This window comes from Herpailurus yagouaroundi, unplaced genomic scaffold (assembly GCF_014898765.1).
Source record: "Herpailurus yagouaroundi ecotype Mexico unplaced genomic scaffold, PumYag 222, whole genome shotgun sequence".
Classification (NCBI taxonomy): domain Eukaryota; kingdom Metazoa; phylum Chordata; class Mammalia; order Carnivora; family Felidae; genus Herpailurus; species Herpailurus yagouaroundi.
Window position 1 is genome coordinate 7,159,445 of NW_024412453.1, and position 23,038 is coordinate 7,182,482.

Genomic DNA, 23,038 nt, shown 5'->3' on the forward strand with positions numbered 1-23,038 from the left:
GCCTCCGGGCACCACCCACCTGCCTGCAGGCACCACCCACCTGCCTCAGGGCACCACCCACCCACCTGCCTGCAGGCACCACCCACCTGCCTCTGGGCACCACCCACCTGCCTGCAGGTACCACCCACCTGCCTCCAGGCACCACCCACCTGCCTGCAGGCACCACCCTGTCTCTGGGCACCACCCACCTACCTCTGGGCACCACCCACCTGCCTGCGGGCACCACCCACCTGCCTGCGGGCACCACCCACCTGCCTGCAGGCACCACCACTCAACTTGGTGATACGATCTTTGGCTTGCCAACGTCACCCACCTACTTGCCAATGGGAACTGCCAGCCTGCCAGGCTCACCCTGTGCTTCCTGGCACCACACACCTGATCCCTAACATCTCCATGTGCTTATCCACATGACTCTCTGACTCCCTTGTCATCCCCTCCAGCAACCTCCTTAGCCCAGGCCATCTCTTCCTGGACCACGTGTGCCCTCCTAACTGCTCTCCCTGGCCTGTCCCCCACAACATGACTGTGAGCACCCATTGGAGACTCAGACGATCCTGGCTTGACGCCCTAGCTCCCCCTCTTCCTAGCTGTGGGACTCTGGGCATGTTCCTCAACCTCTCTGAGCAGCTAGTCTCTCAACACAGATAATCCTGAAGTTGCTGCAAGTTTTTAAGAGAATTAAACCAAGTAAAATAGGCTCGCTGCCTGGTTTGTAGCAAAGGCTCATGAACAGCCGGCTACTCTTATTATAAGCTGTTATTTTACATCCTCACTGTTGTTTTAATGACTAAATGCCCACTTCTTTAATATGAATTGAATCAGGTACAAAAGAAATAAATACCGATTTAAAGAAGGAAAAGCAAGTCTCACGGCATAAGTGTGCAAATGATAAGCGCTTCATAAATTGCAGCTATTATGTTCGTATTCCCATGAGTTTGTCACGTTCGTTTAATCTGTTTCCCAGCCTGGGCACTACTGATATTTGAGACCGGAGCATCGTTTGTTGCAAGGGCCGTCCTGTGCACTGGAGGGTGTTTAGCAGCGTCCTTGGCCTCCACCCACTAGAAGCCGGGAGTACCCCACCCCGGATGTGACACTCAAAATGCCTCTAGGGGGCAAAGTCACCCTGCTTGAGAACCACCGCTTTAATCCTTTCTAACAACCCTACGAAGGAGACGCTATGTTTACGTCCGAGGGGAAAGTGCCACGGCCTCTACAGCCAGGTCTACGCATCCCCAGCTCTGAGGTAGCAGTGATGGCAGAGATGAGACATCTTGGCTTGTCCCAGAGAAGCCCTCAAGGCAGGGAGGGCCCTGGAGGTCTCCCCAACCAGTCACCTGCATCCACCATGGGGAGCTGGTGAATGATGCGACTCTGGCTGGAGAAGTGTGAATTTCTTGGCCATTCAGTGATCTCTTTCCTTAATAACCTTTATTGATGTGTTGCCGGGAGCATTGTCTCCCCTCCTCCCCTCCCCCTCCCCCCAGCTTAATCCAGCTAGAAACCTGGCTCTGGTCCAGGGAATACACAAAGACTCAACGAGGATTCAGGAAAGAGGTGAGGAGGAAATCAGGAGAAGAAAGAAAACTTTAACGTGTGAACTTCTGCCCAAAGACTCGATTTCCTGGGGAATCAACGGGACCAGCGTTAAGGACCTGGGCTCCGTTGCCAACTGGTCCTGTGACCTTGTCAACCTGTGTTTCTCAGCCGGACACTTGATGGCATTTCAGGTGAAATGTGCTCTTCATTGTGAGACTCCCCCTGTGCTGTAGGTTTGAACGTCCTTGGATTCTGCCTACTATCAGTACTAATCTTGTCTTTATTTAAACTTTTGGTATTTTAGGGGGCGCCTGGGTGGCTCAGTCAGCTAAGCATCAGACTCCTGATTTTGGCTCAGGGCGTGGTCTCCCGGATCGAGCCCAGCATCTGACTCTGCACTCACTGTGACCAGCACAGTCGGCTTAGGATTCTTTCTCGCCCTCTCTCTGCCCCTCCCCTGCCTCTTCTCTCTCTCTCAAAATAAATAAACATTAAAAAAAAAAAAACTTTTGGTATTTTGTTCATCGTGGATTGTGTGCGTGTGTGTATGTGTGTGTGAGTGTATTTCGGTATTTTAAATATTGCATTAATATATTATTTGCCCTGATTACTGAATTTTTGTGCTCCAGCTGTCCTCCTTATCCTAGTCTCAGTCCTGGTTAGTTAGGAACCCCAGGGACTATGTGAAACAAAGACCTTGCTCCCACCCATTTCCACCTGTGTTCCAGAGGCTGCCACAGCCCCGACTGGAGCCTCTGTGGCCTGGAGTGGCTCTGGTTGGTCCCGTGCTCACACACTCATATCTCTTTTGCCTCAGTGGCCCCCACGTGTTCTGCTGAGCCAATGGTGGGCTCGGAAATCTTTCCTCCCAAGACGAAGAAGGCAACCCACGTTTGACCCATCAGAGTTCTCCTGGGAGGCTGAAAATTAGGACACAGAGGTCCTGAGGGTTGGACTTTTGTGTTGGACAATCATGGGAAGGAGACAGGAGTGGCCTTGCTCAGCTCATCTGCTAGAGGGAGAAAATGGAGACTGTGTCCAACATGGAAGGAGAGAGAGAGAATGAGACAGACAGAGAGAGACAGGGAGGGAGGGAACATTCCAACAGCTTTCCTGTTTCTGGTTCCAGACCCTTGCGAGGATGGGTGGAGCTTCATGCTGGTATTGGGTTGAATGGTTTCCCACCCACCAAAATGTCATGTCTACCCTGTTTGGAAATAGGATCTTTGGGGCACCTGGGCGGCTCAGTCAGTTGAGTGTCTGACTTCAGCTCAGGTCATGAGCTCACGGTTCATGAGTTTGAGCCACATGTTGGGCTCACTACTGTCAGCCTGTCACTGCAGAGCGACTTGGGATCCTCTGTCTCTGTCTCTGTCTCTGTCTCTCTCTATGCCCCTCCCCCACTTGTGATCTCCCCCAAATAAATAAAATATTTAAAGAAATATTTTATAAAAGAAATAGAATCCTTGCGGGTGTCATTAGTTGAGATGAGGTCATACTTATTAGGGTGAGCCCTAAATCCGATGACTGATGTCCTTGTGAGGAGGGGAGAGGACACACAGATGTACAGGGAAGAAGCCACAGGATGACAAAAGCAGAGACAGGAGCGGGTCAGCTGCAAGCCGAGGAGCACCAAAGACTGCAGGCAGCCACCAGGAGCTGGAAGATGCAAGGAAGGATTCTCTTCTAGAACCTTCAGAAAAAGCACGGCCCAGCCGATGCTTTGCTTGCGGACTTGCGTCCTCCAAAACTGAGAGAGAACAAATCCATGTTGATTTATGCCACTAAGTTCGTGGGAATTTGTTAGGGCGGCCCCAGGAAGCTAACACGATGGCCTTGGGCTCCAGGAGCCTCCCTGATCCTTCCAGTAACTGCCCATTTTGTGGTTCCCTAAGCTTGGGGGGGTTTTCTCCACGGGATATAAAGCGCAACAGGGGACCCGGCCCGGTGGCTCTCCACCCTAGCTGCTCCTCATAATCACATGACGTTTTAAAAAATGACCAATGCCAGAACCCCACACCAACTGAATCGAGTCTCTAGTAGGTGAGCGTTGTCGGGCCATTGCCGCTTTTTCTCCCTTCTTTTGCTGTTTTCTGTTTGAAATTTGACTTCCTGTGGTACGGTTTTATTGGGATATAACTCACATACCATCACAATTCACCCATCGAGATATGCAGCCATCACCACAGCCGATTTTAGAACAGTTTAATCGAGGTGCCTGGGTGGCTCAGTCGGTTAAGCGTCTGACTCTTCATTTCGGCTCAGGTCATGATCCCGGGGTCATGGGATCCGCGTTGGGCTCTGCGCTGACAGCACGGAGCCTGCTTAGGATTCCCTCTCTCCCTCTCTCTCTCTCTGCCCCTCCTCCACTTGCGTTCTCTCTCAAAATGAATAAATACATATTTTTGTGAAAGAACAATTTAATTACCTAGAAGAGAAACCCCACACCCACTTGCTGCCACCCCACACGGCCTGGCACCTGTGAGTGCTCCTTAGAGGAATGGTGCCGGAAGGACGATGGGCTCCCGCTGTACCCACCACCAGCAGAACAGGAGTGTATGTAAGGCCCAGAGAAACGAAGGTGCTACATCAAGTTCACCCGTCTGGTCAGCCTGGACTCAAACCCAGACCACGGGACTCTAGTGGTTCTCAGACGGGTGGCAATTTCGCACCTCCCTGCCGGGGTATATCTGGCAGACATTTTTCACTGTCATGACTGTGGGGGAGATGCTGCTGGCATCCATTGGGCAGAGGCCACTGCTAAACATGCTACAGTGCACAGGACAGTGTTCCCCACCCCCCCACCCCCGCCCCGGCCCCAGCAAAGAATGGCCCAGCGCCACATGTTCCAAACGAGAAAGCATTTGGAACGGTGTCCTCTTCTACAACGCATTCTGACAGGCTTCCTACTCAATCGTAGCTGCCACTTACTGGTACCCGCTGTGTGCCAGGTCCTGTCTGAGTGACCAGAGTAGGGGATCCTTTTCTCTTCCTCAGCGCATGTGCAGTACTAGCTCAAAGCCTGCGGCAACACAGCGGCTGAGACATACTTACCAGACGGATAGAAGGGCAAACGTACTCAAGTAGAAGCCCATGGGGTGCTTATCCGGCCTGGGAGGCTCCTCCCCAAGGCCAACGCAAGGTTCCTGGGCCAGAGTTGTGTATCTGCCTCCCATACACCTTTCCTGTGCACCTGCCAGACCTTCATACCTGCGCATAACCCAGCCTGGATGGGCAGGGAAGGCTCTCTTGGGAAACGGAGCCAAATCAACCATGACCTGAAGGAATTGGTAGAAATGTGTGTGTGTGTGTGTGTGTGTGTGTGTGTGTGTGTGTGTGTGAATCAGGACTCATTCCATATTCTGAAGCAAAAAGACACTTTCCAACGCAATACATATCAAAGCAGATATGATAGCATATTAAACAAGTTGTAAAAGAGATTTGGTAAATTTAAAAAAAAATACCACTTTTCTCATTAAAAATTTGTGGATTTAGAAAAGACAATTGTGGCTCATAAAATGGTACTTAGGTTACAAGGTAATAGGTTTATTGCTGTCATTTTAAAATGAATTAATATATAAATATGTTACAAGGATGGGTGGGAATGTGTTGAGTTACTGACAATAACAACGGGAATAATTTATTAAGCACTTGTTATAGGATGGGAGCTGTGGTTAGCACCGTATATGTTTTTTCCCTCAGTCCGTCTCAAATGATCCTATAAAATAGATACCACTATTGTCCCAGTTGACAGGCGACGAAATCGAGTTTTAGTGGAGTCACTTGCTCAAGGTCATGTCATTAATAATCGACAGATCTAGGTTGAACCCCGAAGTCAGAGCTTGTAAAAACACCACACTCTACCTGCCCCCAAACAGAACAGTAACAATCGTTAATACTTACCGGACTTTTGGGGCGCCTGGGTGGCTCAGTCGGTTAAGCATCCGACTTCGGCTTAGGTCATGATCTCACAGTTCATGAGTTCAAACCTCACATTTGGGCTCTCTGCTGTCAGCATGGAGCTTGCTTCGGGTCTTCTGTCTCCCTCTCTCTCTGCCCCTCCCGCCGCCCCTCTCTCAAAGAAATAAACATTAAAAGAAAATACTTACTGGATTCTTAACCTTTGGGCCAGATATGAAGCTAGGCTCGTGGCTTGCAATGTTCTGTGTATCATAATGAGATTTATACCCAGCGAGTTAAGAGCTATACCTACTCCTACCCCATTTCTGGAAGAAGGGAAACTGAGCCTCAGATAAAGTGACTTTCCCAAGGTCAAAGAGCGGGCTAGAATTAGTACTTGAACCTGGATCCCCCTCATGTGGAGGACTGCACTGCAAGAATGGGGCTGCGGTAGAAGAGATGAAGTCTGTCTTCCAGACCCAAGGGGCACCGACAGGGCCGGACAGAGGACTCTGAGCGGCTCCTTAACGAGGGTGGAGTCTCACACGGTTACCTGGGATGGCGACCAAGTTCTGTAGCTCTTGTTTCAGGTCCATAATATCGTTGCAAAGCTGGATGTCATCCATCCTGGGGAAACAGGACACCACACCACAGCAGTTTACATCGACAGAATATTCTACACCCTGAGCACCACCCGGTTTAAACAAAGGGTTTGGGGGCGGGGGTTGTCCTTTGTAAAGGCCACACAGGCTCTTTATACAAGTTGTGCCTCAAAAGAAGAAAAACAAAACGTGCCTATTGTCACACGACTCAGAAATGATCGATCGCTGTTAATAACACCTTGATGAGAATGGCTTCCCGTCTTCACGTCCTTGCTTCCGTTCCCTTATACCAGCGAGCTCACGCTGCAGATTCAGTGTTTTCTTTACCGGCTGTGTTTCGCAATTTTAAGCATTGCAGAAATTCACACTATAGAGAAAATCTCCCTCAATCCTTTAGAAAAAAACCCCATTGTCAACAGTTTGGTATATATTCCACCAGATTTTTAAAAATGTTTATGCCTGTACTATAAGTTGTAACACCATTGTTATTCTACAAACACATCTTGCAATATTTTTAACTTCATGGTATATCTTAGGCATTTTTCCATGTCAGGACATGCAAATCTCATTGAAAAAAAAATTTTTTTAAGTTTATTTTTGAGAGAGAGAAACAGAGCATGAGCAGGGGAGGAGCAGGCAGAGAGGGAGACACAGAATCCGAAGCGGGCTCCAGGCTCCAAGCTGTCAGGACAGAGCCCGACGTGGGGCTTGAACTCACAGACCACAAGATCATGACCTGAGCCAAAGTCAGACCCTTACCAGGCACCTGTAATTTTTAATGGCTGTATACTATTCCATTATACCAATATACAGTGACTTATATAACCATTCCCCTATACACAGACGTCTGGGTTGTTTCTAGGATAAAGTCCTAGAAATACATAAATTCCTAGAAAAATTAGTTCCTAGAAATGCAATCATTGGGTCAAGTGACATGAACACTTGCTTATTCATTTATTTAGAGAGTGGGCGAGCACAAGTGGGGAAGGGACTTAGGGAGAGAGAAAATCTTAAGCAGTTTCCAATGTGGGGCTCCATGCAGGGCTAGATTGCATGACTGGGAGATCATGATCTGAGCTGAAATCAAGAGTCAGACGCTTAAACAACTGAGCCATCCAGGTGCCCCAACCCTTGCATTTTAATTAGGAACTTCCAAATTGCCCTCCAGAGGGATTGTGCCTGATAGTCCCACCAAGAGCATGAAAGGATGGTCACACTTAATACCTCAGCCATCGACTGCATGTGCAATTTTGCATTATGTATTACAGTTTTGTAGGTGTGCTAGGATATTAACTTATATTACTGTAAATAACGTGTATACTGGATATCTGGAATTTCAGCAAATCGATTTATAAGGGCTGCTCTAAATTGTTTTAATGTTTATTTATTTACTTTATTTATTTTTTTTATTTTTTTTAATTTTTGGGACAGAGAGAGACAGAGCATGAACGGGGGAGGGGCAGAGAGAGAGGGAGACACAGAATCGGAAACAGGCTCCAGGCTCCGAGCCATCCGCCCAGAGCCTGACGCGGGGCTCGAACTCACGGACCGCGAGATCGTGACCTGGCTGAAGTCGGACGCTTAACCGACTGCGCCACCCAGGCGCCCCTATTTATTTACTTATATTGAGAGAGAGAGAGACAGACAGAGAGAGAGAGAGAGAGAGAGAGAGAGAGAATCCCAAGCAGGCTCCATGCTGTCAACACAGACCCCAATGTGGGGCTCAATTCCATGAACTGTGAGATTATGACCTGGGCTGAAATCAAGAGTCAGACTCTTAACTGACTGAGCTTCTGAGGCACCCCAGGTTGGCTTTAATTACCATCATATATAGATATTAAAATTTTTTATTTAATTTATTTTTTTAGTTTACATCCAAGTTAGTTAGCATATAGTGCAACAATGATTTGAGGAGTAGATTCCTTAGTGCCCCTTACCCATTTAGCCCATCCCCCCTCCCACAACCCCTCCAGCAACCCTCAGTTTGTTCTCCATATTTAAGAGTCTCTCACGTTTTTGTCCCCCTCCCTGTTTTTATATTATTTTTGCTTCCCTTCCCTTATGTTCATCTGTTCTGTATCTTAAAGTCCTCAGATGAGTGAAGTCATATGATATTTGTCTATCTCTGACTGACTAATCTCACTTAGCAAAATACCCCCTAGTGCCATCCACGTAGTTGCAAATGGCAAGATTTTATTTTCTCGTTGCTGAGTAATATTCCATTGTATGTATATATACCACTTCTTCTTTACCCATTCTTCTTTGTCCATATTGATGGACATTTGGGGTCTTTCCATACTTTGGCTATTGTAGATAGTGCTGCTATAAACATTGGGGTGCATGTATCCCTTCGAAACAGCATACCTGTGTCCCTTGGATAAATACCTAGTAGTGCCATTGCTGGGTCGTAGGGTAGTTCTCTTTTTAATTTTTTGAGGAAACTCCATACTATTTTCCAGAGTACCTACACCTGTTTGCATTCCCACCAGCAGTGCAAAAGGATTCCTCTTTCTCTGCATCCTCCCCAACATCTGTTGTTGCCTGAGTTGTTAATGTTAGCCATTCTGACAGGTGTGAGGTGGTATCTCATTGTGGTTTCGATTTGTATTTCCCTGATGACGAGTGACGTTGAGCATTTTTTCATGTGTAGGTTGACCATCTGGATGTCTTCTTTGGAGAAGTGTCTATTCATGTCTTTTGCCCATTTCTTTACTGGATTATTTGGTTTTTGGATGTTGAGTTTGATAAGTTCTTTACAGATTTTGGATACTAATCCTTTATCTGATATCTTGTTTGCAAATGTCTTCTCCCATTCTGTCAGTTGCCTTTCAGTTTTGCTGATTGTTTCCTTCACTGTGCAGAAGATTTTTATTTTAATGAGTTCCCAATACTTCATTTTTGCTTTTGTTTCCCTTGCCTCCAGAGACATGTTGAATAAGAGGTTGCTGCGGCCAAGGTCAAAGAGGTTTTTGCCTGCTTTCTCCTTGAGGATTTTGATGGCTTCCTATCTCACATTAGGTCTTTCATCCATTTTGAGTTCATTTTGTGTATGGTGTAAGAAAGCGGTCCAGGTTTATTTCTCTTCACGTGGCTGTCCAATTTTCCCAGCACCACTTGCTGAAGAGACTGTTTTTATTCCACTGGATATGCTTTCTTGCTTTGTCAAAGATGAGTTGGCCATACATTTGTGGGTCCATTTCTGGGTTTTCTATTCTGTTCCATTGATCTGAGTGTCTGTTTTTGTGCCAGTACCATACTGTATTGAGGATTACAGGTTTTTAATACAGCTTGAAGTATGAGATTGTGATGCCTCCTGCTTTGGTTTTCTTTTTCAAGATTGCTTTGGCTATTCGGGGTCTTTTCTGGTTCCATACAAATTTGAGGATTGTTTGTTCTAGCTCTGTGAAGAATGCTGGTGTTATTTTGATAGGGATTGCATTGAATATGTAGATTGCTTTGGGTGGTATCGACATTCTAAAAATATTTGTTCTTCCTATCCAGGAGCACGGAATCTTTTTCCATTTTTTTTGTGTCTTCAATTTCTTTCATAAGCTTTCTACAGTTTTCAGTGTATAGATTTTTCACCTCTTTGGTTAGATTTATTCCTAGGTATTTTATGGGTTTTGGCGCAATTATATATGGCATCGATTCCTTGATTTCTCTTTCTGTTGCTCCATTCTTGGTGTATAGGAATGAAACCGATTTCTGCGCATTGATTTTATATCCTGCTACTTTGCTGAATTCATGGATCCGTTCTAGCAATTTTTTTGGTGGAATCTTTTGAGTTTTCCATATGGAGTATCATGTCATCTATGATGAGTGAAAGTTTGACCTCCTCCTGGCCAGTTTGGATGCCTTGTATTTCTTTGTGTTGTCTGACTCCTGAGGCTAAAACTTCCAATACTATGTTGAATAACAGTGGTGAGAGTGGACATCCCTGTCTTGTTCCTGACCTTAGGGGGAAAGCTCTCAGTTTTTCCCCATTGAGGATGATATTAGCTTTGGGTCTTTCATATATGGCTTTTATGATCTCAAGGTATTGTCCTTCTATTCCTACTTTCTTAACGGTTTTTATCAACAAAGGATGCTGTATTTTGTCAAATGCTTTCTCTACGTCCACTGAGAGGATCATGTGGTTCTTGTCCTTTCTTTTATTGATGTGATGAATCACATTGATTGTTTTGCAGATATTGAACCAGCCCCACATCCCAGTTATAAATCCCACTTGGTCGTGGCGAATAATTTTTTTTCACGTATTGTTGGATCCGGCTGGCTATTATCTTGTTGAGAATTTTTGCATGCATGTTCATCAGGGAAATTGGTCTATAGTTCTCCTTTTTCGTGGGGTCTTTGTCTGGATTTGGAATCAAGGTAATGCTGGCTTCATAGAAAGAGTTTGGAAGTTTTCCTTCCATTTCTCTTATTTGCAACAACTTCAAGAGAATAGGTGTTAACTCTTCCTTTAATGTTTGGTAGAATTCCCCTGGAAAGCCATCTGGCCCCGGAGTCTTGTTTTTGGGGAGATTTTTGATTACTAATTCGATTTCTTTACTAGTTATGGGTCTGTTCAAATATTCTATTTCTTCCTGTTTCAGTTTTGGTAGTTTATATGTTTCTAGGAATTTGTCCATTTCTTCCATATTTCCCATTTTAATGGTGTATAATTGCTCATAAGAAACTGCTATTATTGTTTGTATTTCTGCTGTGTTGGTTATTATCTCTCCTCTTTCATTCTTGATTTTATTATTTGGGTCCTTTCCTTTTTCTTTTTGATCAAGCTGGCTAGTGGTTTATCAGTTTTGTTAATTATTTCAAAGAACCAGCTTCTGTTTTCATTGATCTGTTCTACTGGGTTTGTTTTGTTTTGTTTTTTTTTCGATAGCGTTGATTTCTGCTCTAATCTTTATTATTTCCTGTCTCCTGCTGGTTTTGGGTTTTATTTGCTGTTCTTTTTCCAGCTCTTTAAGGTGTAAGGTTAGGTTGTGTATCTGAGGCCTTTCTTCCTTCTTTAGGAAGGCCTGGATTGCTATATACTTTCCTCTTATGACCACCTTTGCTGCGTCCCAGAGGTTTTGGGTTGTGGTGTTACCATTTTCATCGGCTTCCATATACTTTTTAATTTCCTCTTTAACTTCTTGGTTAGCCCATTCATTCTGTAGTAGGATGTTCTTCAGTCTCCAAGTATTTGTTATCTTTCCAATTTTTTTCTTGTGATTGATTTTAAGTTTCATAGCATTGGGGTCTAAAATACGCACGGTATGATCTCGATCTTTTTGTATTTGTTGAGGGCTGATTTGTGTCCCAGTATGTGATCTATTCTGGAGAACGTTCCATGCGCACTGGAGAAGAATATGTATTCTGCTGCTGTAGGATGAAATGTTCTGAATATATCTGTTAAGTCCATCTGGTCTAGTGTGTCATTCAAAGCCATTGTTTCCTTGTTGATTTTCTGTTTAGATGATCTGTCTACTGCTGTAGGTGGGGTATTGAAGTCCCCTACTATTATGTTATTATTATCAATGAGTTTCTTTATGTTTGTGATTAATTGATTTATATTTGGGTGCTCTCACATTTGGAGCATAAATGTTTATGATTGTAGGTCTTCTTGGTGGATAACCCCCTTAATTATGATATAATGCCCTTCTTCATCTCTTGTTGCAGTCTGTATTTGAAAGTCTAGATAGTCTGATATAAGTATGGCAACTCCGGCTTTGTTTTGTCGAACATTAGCATGATAGATGGTTCTCCATCCCCTTACTTTCAATCTGAAGGTGTCTTTAGGTCTAAAGTGGGTCTCTTGTAAACAGATAGATAGATAGATAGAGCTTGTTTTCTTATCTGTTCTGTTACCCTATGTCTTTCGTTTGGAGCATTTAGTCCATTGAAATTTAGAATGACTACTGAAAGATATGACTTTATTGCCATTATGTTTCTTGTAGAGTTGAAGTTTCTGGTGGTGTTCTCTGGTCCTTCCTAGTCTTTGTTACTTTTGGTCTTTTTTTTTTTTTTCTTTTCTCTCCTCAGAGAGTCCCCCTTAAAATTTCTTGCAGGGCTGGTTTAGTGGTCACGAACTCCTTTAATTTTTGTTAGGCTGGGAAACTTTTGATCTCTCTTTTTTTTTTAACGTTTATTTTTGAGACAGAGAGAGACAGAGCATGAACGGGGGAGGGTCAGAGATAGGGAGACACAGAATCCGAAACAGGCTCCAGGCTTCGAGCTGTCAGCACAGAGCCCGACGCGGGGCTCGAACTCACGGACCGCGAGATCATGACCCGAGCCGAAGACGGCCGCCTAACCGACTGAGCCACCCAGGCGCCCCTTGATCTCTCTATTTTGAATGACAGCCTTGCCGGATAAAGAATTCTTGTCTGCATATTTTTCCAATTCAGCACGTTGAATACAACCTGCCACTCCTTCCTGACCTGCCAAGTTTCTGTGGCTAGGTCTGCTGCAAACCTGATCTGTTTTCCCTTGTAGGTTAAGGATTTTTTTCCCTTGCTGCTTTCATGATTCTTTCCTTGCCTGAGTATTTTGTGAATTTGACTATGATATGCCTTGTTGATGGTTGGTTTTTGTTGAATCAATAAGACTCCTCCGTGCTTCCTGGATTTTGATGTCTGTGTCTTTCCCCAGGTTAGGAAATTTTTCTGCTAAGACTTGCTCACATAACATTTCTACCCATTTTTCTCTCTCTTCGTCTTCTGGGACCCCTATGATTCTGATGTTGTTCCTTTTTAATGAGTCACTGATTTCTCTAATTCTTAAATTGTGCTCTTTTGACTTAGTCTCCCTATTTTTTTTTTCTGCTTCATTATTCTCCATAAGTTTGTCCCCTATATTGCTGATTCACTGCTCTGCCTCATCCATCCTTGCCACCACGGCATCCATTCAAGATTGCAGCTCAGGTACAACATTTTTTATTTCATCCTGACTAGGTTTTACCCCCTTTATCTCCACAGAGAGGGATTCTAATCTATTTTCAACTGCAGCTAGTATTCTTATTATCATGATTCTAAATTCTGGTTCAGACATCTTACTTATATTTGTGTTGATTAAGTCCCTGCCTGTCATTTTTCCTGCTCTTTCTTTTGGGGTGAATTCCTTTGTTTCATCATTTTTAAGGAAGAAAAGGAATTAATAGGTAAAAAAAAAATCGAAATTAAAGACAACACACACACACACACACACACACACACACAAATGAAATAAACGATGCTAGATCCTAGGTGTGTTTTGGTCTGGTTGTTGAAAGGAGCTTGATAAATTAGCCCCCCCCCCCCGCGGGGGCGGCGCAGGAAAACGTTTGAGAATTTGAAAAAATGAATACAATAAAATGAAATGGAAGTAAAATAGAATTCGAAAATTTACAAAAAGGTAAAAAATATAGTAGAAAAAATTAAAGAAAAATATTCTTAACAAAACTGAAAATAAAAATAATTTTTTTTCTCTTTCATATTCAAGAAAAGAAACGAAAGAGAAAAAAAAAGAAAACTGAATAGATGGACCAGTGAACAGACTGAAATATGATTGAAATTACCTGGTTTTCCCCTAGAAGTCAAACTATGAAGGGCTTTACAGTACGTAAACTAGTCAGGCGGAGAGACTTGTGTTCCTGAAGAGCAAGGTTGGCCCAGTAGGGCGGGGCTTAGTGTAATGACTTCGTTCTCCACTAGATGGCGCTGCTCTGCTTACTGGAGGGGATTGTGGTGGGGCTTGCAGGTGTGTATGCGCATGCGCGGGAGCGTTAAAAATGGCGTCATCCATCTACCCAGTCTCTAGTATAGAAATCTGTCCTCTTCCTGACCAGCAATTGCACACCCGTCCTTTGCCTTGGGCTTCCATTACCCCCCCCCCCCCCCCCCCCACCCCCGCCACGCCATCCGTGACCAAGCCGTCAGGTTGCCAGGCGCCACCTCCCTCCTGAGTTTTATCTCCGTCGCGGCTGTGGGCTGTGTTTCCCGACCCCTCCCTTTGGAGGGACTGCGGCTCGACCCGCTTGGATCCTCTGCGGGAGGGTCTCCCCGAGCAATGGCTGGTGGCGGCCTCACCCAGGAACGTTCGCGGGACTGCTGCTGCTGCCAAGCCCAGAGACCGCGGCCGGGCTCCAGCCCGCCCCAGAGAAAGTTCACGCGATCGCGTAGCAGCGGCGTTTCAGGGATCATGGAAAATCACAACACGCATCTGGCCCCAGGCTTCTCCCTTAACGACCTTGTTCCACCACCAGCGAATGTGGTTGTTCTCCGGGGTCTGCTGGGCCCGGGTGGCCACACAGCCTCGACCAGATGTCCTCCCAGCAGGGGAACCGCCTCTCCCCGTGTGGTCTGAGGATAACTGGACTTCACTCCGCACCTGGGGATCCTCCCTTCTCACCAGAGCCCCTCCAGGTAAGGAGCTGCGGAGTTTCAGACTCTGCCCTCCCCTGTTTGTAGAGTCTTAATAGAATTTCAACCCTCTCCTTTCTCCTTTCTCCCTTTTAGTTCAGTCCCTGAGGCTGTTTCCGCTTTTCCATTTTTTCTCCAGCTGCTGCTGGTTGGGGGGGGGGGGGGTGTCTTTTCCCAAACTCTCCCCCGTCTCCGTCCTCTCTCCACAAACAAAAACAGCTCCCTGATCTCCACAGCTTCTCTCTCCCCCAGTTCACCTCTCTGCACTGCATACCTGCTGAATTCTGTGGTTCAGGTTGTGTAGATTGTTGTGTTAATCCTCAGATCACTTTTGTAGGTGTGCAGGATGGTTTAGTGTTGATCTGGCTGTATTTCATGGATGCGAGACGCAAAAAAGCTTCCATTCTGTTTGCCATCTTGGCTCTCCTCCCAGCCCCCTATCTCGATTACTTAGGGGGGTTTTCAAGTTGGGTTTTTTTGGGGGGGTGCTATTTTAGCTACTATTGGATGCACATGGATTCACATAAGGCTTTTTCTTCGTGTTGGATTTTTTGGAGTGGGGGCCATGGATTCTCAGATGTGGTACCACGGAGTAGAAAGTACTAGACATGACTACGGCCATTGAGCCCTATTTTCAGATCACTCCCCCGTATGGTGTGGAGGGGCTGCGCCTTCATTCTGCAGGTGTTTATCGAGCATTTCCCATGCCCACCAGTGTCGTGGGCTCCAATCATGCAGCAGCCTCCTCTGCCTCCATGAGCCGAATTTAGGTGACAGAGGGTGACCACATATCTACTAGAATGCCACATGCTCTGAAGAAGAGTAAAGAGAGGGGCCGGAGGCTGGGCGGCCAATTTGAACACATCATCCTACTACCCCAGGATGAGAGAGAGGGGAGCGTTCGTGTTCTCGAAAGACTCGACTGAATCCACACAGCAAGTGTCAGTGGGTCCACTGATCTTTCTGCCTCTTTGCGTGGGTCCCCTGCCACCATTCAGAAGGGCCATCCACACACCAACTTGGGTCTCCCTGCCCTTTGCCTGTCGAGAATCGCCTGTCTTACCCCTTCCAATCCCAGCTCCTGGCTTTCGGGACAAGCCGCAGGATCACGTCCCTGTTGCCAGAGACCCTCCAAGCATTTGTCAGGCTCTGCCCTAAAATGTCCTAGCAGGTGGCAGCTGCCTCGAGTGAGCGTGGGGGCTCGCCAGAAAGGCACAGCCTGTTCCCATGGGCTCCTATCGGCGATTGTTCAACTGGAGGCACTCCAGAATCCATCTCCACATCAGCTGCAGAGATCAGGCTGTATCAGCAGCTCTGATGAGGATGCTTTTGGTCCCCAGGGATATTAGGCAACGTCTGGAGATGTGATGGTTGTGACAACTGGGTGTGTGTGGTGACTGCCGCTGGCATCTACTGGGTAGAGTCCAGGGATGTTGCTAAACATCCCACAGGGCACAGGACAGCGTCTCAGTGGAGAATTCTCCAGTCCAAAGTGTCAGTCACGTTCGCATTTAAATATCTTGGGTTATAACCACAGAATTGAGACGGGCACTGGACTGTCGTTTTTGAGAGATGAAAGAAAGGCAGAGAGAGGAACAAAAGAGGGACAGATGGTGGTCAGAAGCCAAAGCACTGGCACCAAAATTCCTCTAGTTCAAAGAGGCCGTGCACCAGCGACTTAACCTCTCTGAGTCTCACTGTCCTCACTTTTTATTTTTTTAAGTTTATTTATTTATTTTGAGAGAGATCATGAGTGAGCAGGGGAGGAGCAGAGAAAGAGAGAGAGAGAGAGGGAGAGAGAGAAACCCAAACAGGATCCACTCACTGTCGGCACAGAGCCTGACGTAGGGCTCCAACAAACCGGGAGATCATGACCTGAGCCAAAATCAAGAGTCTCCGGGACGCTTAGCCTATGGAACCACCCAGATGCCCCTCACTCTCCTCATTTTCAAAACGGGTATAATAACAGTCCTGCTTCCCAAGATTATTCTGCATGTCAAGTGCCGAGCACATGCCTGGGACACATAGAGTAAAATGCTCAATCACTGGTATCTATTATAATTATTAGCTATGACAAAGAAGCAGACAGAAAAAGAGGGAAAATTATGCTGGGGAAATATCTGACAAAGGCAGCTAACGTGTCTCACCTTGAAAAATAATAATAATCTTTATTGGTTGTACTCTTCTATGTACAAAAGTTTTTTAAGTTTATTTATTTATTTTCGGAGAGAGAGAGCATGAGCAGAGGAGAGGCAGAGAGAGAGGATCCCAAGAAGACTCCGCACGGTCAGTGCAGAGCCCGATGTGAGGCTCGAACTCACGAGCTGTGAGATCATGACCTGAGCTGAAATCAAGAGTCAGATGCTTAACCAACTGAGCCATCCAGGCGCCCCTCTATGAAAGTTTTAAAATGAATTCTGTTCTGCTTGTAGAACAGAATTGGGAAATACAAGCGAGTACCAAGAAGGAACCTAAAATTACACATAACCTTGACCTCCTGTGCACCCAGAGGCCGTTGTTCCACTCTGAGTATCTCCTCGTAGCTCATGCCAGTCCTTTTCCTTTCTGTAACCCACGTGTTACAGAACACTTGCCCTGGGGGCCTCAGCCCTCGTTCTCTGTCCTCAAAACTGCAGTCAGCATGACTTTGAGTTCTCTCAAACATCTTCAAATCCACCACCATCAACAGGTAAGGTGGAATTCTCGTGAAGGTCTCATGGGGAGCCATGCTGCAGATCGTCATTATTAGGCAGCGCTATGGGTTTCCTCATGTTTCTCTCTTGTTACCAGCTTCTGTCTCTTCTCTTTCTCTCCCTCCCTCTTCCATCCACCTTACAGCCAAAGGAGGAGGCCCTCCCCGCCCCAGCCCCATCCCAAACAATTCAGCTCTGGTCTTCAACTTACAAACCCCTGTTGGCAAAACCCAAAGCCTGGTGGTTCCTTGAACATCCCACCAGGAAAGGAGCTTGTACCCTCATCCCCCTCCCCAAGCTGTCTGTCAGACTATTCACCTAAATAAAAATCAAGTCTTTCTCTGGAAGATGGAGGGATGGGTTCCACCACTAAGGGAAACAAAAGGTCAACATTTATTGAGCATTTACTATGTGCCAGGCACTGTCCTCAGCATTTTCCTTTTTTTAATTTTTTTAACGTTTGTTTATTTTTGAGAGAGAGACACACACACAGAGCATGAGGGGGGAAGGGGCAGAGATCAAGGGAGACACAGAATCTGAAACAGACTCCAGGTTCTGAGCTGTCAGCACAGAGCCTGATGTGGGGCTCGAACTCATGAAGCAAGAGATCATGACCTGAGCAGAAGTCGGATGCTTAACCAGCCGAGCCATCCAGGCGCCCTGTCCTCAGCATTTTTTGTGCATAAACTAATCCAAATTTTCACGACCGTCCCATGAGAGAGGTGTTTTTATCTCCATTTCACAGAAGAAGAAATGGAAGTCAAGCATCGTGCCCAAGGCCCCACCCTGGAATGTGGCAGCTGAGGTTCAGCCTGAGCTTATGCTTTTGATGGCTTTGCCATGGTGTCCCTTCTCCATGTGGCTCCGTGAGCTGCAGCCGACATGGTTCATGGTCCATTGAACTGACCTTTGCTCTCCATCTTCCTCTCAGAGCCCTGATTTGTTCAGGGAAGCAATGTCCTCAGCCCCCAAGGGAAGCCAGTTGACTTCGTAAGCTCAGGCTGCTATAATAAAATGCCATGGATTGTGTGGTTTAAACAGAGAACGCTGATTTCTCACAGTTCTGAAGGGCTGGGAAGTCCAAGATCAAGAATTCAGCCATTCCATTCCTTGTGTGAGGGCCTCCTTCCTGGTTTGCAGGTGGCCACCTTCTTGCCATAACCTCACATGGTGGAGAAAGAGAGCATCTCTCTGGGGTCTCTAGTGTAAGGGCCCTAACCCCATTCATGGGGGTTCTACCCCCATGACCTAAGTACCTCCCAAAGGCTCCACCTACAAGTACCATTACATTGGAGACTAGGGCTTCAACATACGAATTTCGTGGCAGGGTTTGATGCGGGAGGAAATTCAGTCCACATCAACAGGTATGGCAGTCCCGTTTGCCTTTGATGGACATCTACTTGTCTAGCTCCGTTGCAGCTGGAGGTAGCCATGACACCTGCTTCGGGCCAATGAGATGGAAGAGGAAGTCTGCTTGGGAGGGCGGGCTCCTGGGAAGGACGATGTGAGTCCCGAGTTCTACCCCACTCCTAGTCCTAACGCACCAGCCATCTCACTGTGGTGAGAGTGGCAAGGGGAAGTGGAGGAAAGAGCCACCCTGCTGACTCTCAGACCAGCTGCATCTGGACCCCCTATTAAGAAACTATTAAATGTCCTCACAATTTAAAGAGTGACCAACTGTTTTGGTTTGCCTGGAACTGTCCCAGTTTTAGTACTGAAATTCCGGTTTCCCAGAAAACCCCTCAGTCCCAGGCAAACTAGGACCATTGGGCACCTTCGATTTAAGACACTATTAATCGAATATTCTGTTACTCGCAGCTGAACACATCTTCAGTGATAACGTGTGCGGATACGTGCGCTTTTAATAAAACATACGTATGCTCTGCTCATTGCAAGCGTCATAGCGTGACGTATTTCAATGCCATTAAATAATACTGTTAAGAAAGCATTTCAGTGGTTCGTGCAAAGCATTTTTGAAGCTTGGCTGGAAGTTCTGAATAAGCCACAGCCCAGTTCTCTACGGGAATAGAGCTGAGCCCTGGAAATCAAACTCTGCTGCTGCCAGCTCATTCCCAGAAGGAGAGAGAGAGAGAGAGAGGAATGGCACCTCCAAGAACCTGATTAATGCAACAGGGAAAAGAAGCCAGCCGTGTCATTCTGCATCCCAGTTTTTCATGCTGGAACGATGGAAGAAATTGGTCATTTTACCATCTCTGGGTGGGGAGAGGTGATCACGCTCTGTCAGAATAATAGTGCGGCTGCTTTACAAAATATCTTTGAAAATGACACGGTCTGGAGCCTAATGGGAACCTACCAGAGACCACAGTGTGAAGGTAGACCACAGTGTGAAAGGAAAGGGTTGACTTTTAAAAACAACATTTATCTGGCTCCTTCTTTTATAAATTATGGATGTAGTGGTGTTGTTGGGATGGGTGAGAAGTAACATCCACCCAGAGATGAAGCCCTGGGTTTAGAGGAAGGAGCCTGGACCCCAGCCTAAGACCCACTGTCAACCTCTCCGACGGCTAAAAGAAAAAAATCTGTTTTTCTATACACTCTACACTTCTGATACCAAATGTGTGCAATTTTTTCCACACCGAGCAATTCTCCAATTCTTGGTGGACCCTGACTGGCTGTCCTACAGTTTAACTAAATTCTGGTACTCACTGTCTGGGGTTAGAACAGACCCCAAGGTTAAGGGCTTAAGTCCCATAAGACCACCCCGGCTTCAGATGCCCGTCACAAGCCCAGGTTACCTGTACCTCTGACCAACTGGCCATACGTCAGAGGTTCCCGTGACCCCCCTCCTCAAGCTCAATACTTTGCTAGAACTGCTTATAAAATTCAGAGAAACATTTATTTACATTTTCTGGTTTATTATAAATGATATTATGAAGGATACAGATGAACAGCCTGATGAAGAGGAAACACAGAGCAAGGTATGGGGAAGGGGCCTGGGGCTTCTATGCCCTCTCTAGACTCTCCAAACATCATACTTTATTATTTTTTTTTAAGTTTATTTACTTAGAGAGAGTGCATGCAAGTGGGGCAGGGTCAGAGAGAGAGGGAGAGAGAATCCCAAGCAGGCTCTGCACTGTAAGCGCAGGGCCTGATGTGGGGTTTGAACTCATGAACCATGAGATCACAACCTTAGCCAAAACCAAGAGTCGGAAGCTTAACCGACTGAGCCCCCCGGACGCCCCCAGTATGATCAATTCTTAAGTCAGCCTCCAGATCCTCTCCCTTAGTCTTTCTGGTGATCTGCCCCCATCCTGCCATCTAGGGGCCCCAGCCACCAGTCATCTTATTAGCATACAAGGAGACACTCTAATCACCCAGGAAACTACCAGGGTCTCATGTCAGGAACTTTGGTCAAAGACCAAATAGTAGAAGAAAAGATACTCCTAGCATCTCCTATCCCTCAGGAAAGTATAAGAATTTCAGGAGCTTTGTGTCAGAAACTGGGGTCAAACCCCAGACATATTTCTTCTTATGGCACAATGACTTTGAGCAAGTGGTTCCTCCCCCAGGACCCCCAGGACCTGTGTTCCCTCATGTATGAAATGGGGGGATCCCTGGGGCCCTGTCCTGCTAGCACATAGAGGAAATAATGTGCATAGACCCAGCCAGACCTGAGAACGTGCTCAGTTCCACGGTTCACTGACTGTACAACTTGGGCAGTGTGAGAAAAAAGCCACTGCCCCAGTCAGAGGAGGGACCTGGAGACTCGGAGCACAGTGAAGCGGGGCTTTAATTAACATTCTTGCCAGAGCAGATGTCGGATGGAGGACGCACTCGAGGTGGTTACAGCAGACAACTTATCTCCTAACATCAAGTCCCTCTCCTGATTCCTCATTGGCTGAGTACCACAGAGGTGACAGCCTTATCTGGTTGTCACCTATGCCCGTGCAAGGCAAAAAGTCGTCTGATTGGAACAAATGATCCTTGAGGTGACAGAGACTTCGGTTCTTTGGCGCATGCTCATTGCAAAGCCCGTGAAACATACACCTGCGAAATGGAGAGGGGAAGAAGAACCAGGAAGTGAAGTGTCTATGGGTTTGGGGCTCCATTGTGCCAGGGGTGTGGTGGGGGGGGGGGGGGTTTAAAACTTATTGTTAAATAAAAATTTTTTAGTGTTTTTATTTTTGAGAGAGAGAGAGAGAGAGAGAGACAGAGTGCAAGTGGGGGAGGAGCAGAGAGAGAGATACACACAGAATCAGAAGCAGGCTCCAAGCTCTGAGCTGTCAGCACGGAGCCCAATGCAAGGCTCGAACTCATGAGCCTTGAGACTGTGACCTGGGCTGTTGTTAACCAGACAGCACGGCTTTTATTTGGTATTTCTGAAAATGGATCATCTCCCTTACTTCTCACGGGCAGGTCCCTTCATTGCTCTGGGTCTCAGTGCCCTCACTGAGGAAAAGAACCGATACCTTCGTCTTGGGGTGGGGAGTAAGCTCACAGTGTGGGGCAGGCAGCCCTGCGCTTGGCACGCACCTCAGCATCCTGTTGGGGATCCAGGGACCAATGAGGTACCTGCTGCAGGTTTAGGGGTGTCTTTGTGACGCATCACTGAAGAGCAAGCTGCCTGTTTGCTCCCCGTGGTTTGCTCATGGTCTGCGTGTTAACTGGCTTCTCCTTCGGTTGTAACCAGACCTTCATTCCTAGATGCGAACTTCTTTTCCCAAAAAAATGTCACCTCCCTGGAGCACAGATTACTCTGCTCTCCTCCAGAGCTTTATACATTGTCTCTCTTTTGAGTCAAAGGCAATTACTAATCCTGAAAACTCCTCAAGGTGAACCGTGTGTGGTCTGTGCCCTTTTCTGTGTGTATGTTACATGTGAATTTAAAATTTACCTGAGAGTCACCTGGGTGGCTCAGTCGGCTAAGCATCTGACTTCCGCACAGGTCATGATCTCACGGTTTGTAGGTTCAAGCCCTGCGTCAGACTCTGTGCTGACAGCCCAGAGCCTGGAGCCTGGAGCCTGTTTCGGATTCCGTGTCTGTGTCTCTCTCTGTCCCTCCCCAACTCGTGTTCTGTCTCTGTCTCTCAAAAATAAACGCTAAAAAAAATTTTTTTTAATTTACCTGAAAAAATTACCAACAACATTGTTTAGTTTTATTGTAGCCCTGGAAGAGTATTTCTGATCTTTTGTTACTATATAAATATGCTTTTATTTATTTTTATTTTTTAAATTTGTTTATTTTGAGAGAGAGAGAGTGAGCAAGTGGAGGGGCAGAGAGAGAGAATCCCAGGCAGGCTCCCCACTAACAGCACAGAGCCTGATGCGGGGCTCGAACTCATGAGCCATGAAATCTTGACCTGAGCCAAAGTCAGATGCTTAACCGACTGAGCCACTCAGGCTCCCTGTGTTATATAAATGCGCTTTAAATACAGCCTCCCTGTAAAAATGGCAGACAGTATAGAAATAAAATTGTAGTTGTGTTTATTAATGATTTGGTGCTGTATTGGTGCCAGGCTCTGGGCTAAGGATTTTACACAAACCATCGCAATTAACCCTCATAGCAACCCGCTTAGGTGGGGACTATTATTATCAGCCCGGTGAAGATGTTAGGAACTTGCTCAAGGTGACAGAGTAAGTGACAGGAACTTGAACTCAGGCAGCCTGCTCTCTCCCCTGGGAATATGAAAGTTCCATCCCATATTGTGGTGTGAGCTCAAGGAAGACAGAGATCAGAGTAGTTGGTGGGGGATGGTTTTCTCAGCTTGAGGTGTCATAGAAGCACAGCCTCGATGGTCAGGGAGAAGGGTACCAGGCGTTCAGACAAACAGGGAAACTCACTCCATCACTTAACTGTAGAAAGAGGTGTGGTGACCTGAGTATGTGGCAGTGAAAAGTCCACCTGCATAGGACATATTGGTGGGTCCAGATTCTGAAGGACTACCATGGGAGCCATCTTAGA

The 23,038-nt window shown here is 46.4% G+C and overlaps 1 protein-coding gene across 1 annotated transcript in view; it reads right to left on the reverse strand.

Moving 5' to 3' along the window:
• Nucleotides 1-23,038, reverse strand: part of BMERB1 (bMERB domain containing 1) — a 123,386-nt gene that overhangs the window by 7,085 nt on the left and 93,263 nt on the right. Inside the window, exon 3 of the mRNA XM_040458970.1 lies at nt 5,993-6,066. Within this exon, the coding sequence (XP_040314904.1) occupies nt 5,993-6,066 (74 nt within the window). The remainder of the gene's footprint in view (nt 1-5,992; nt 6,067-23,038) is intronic.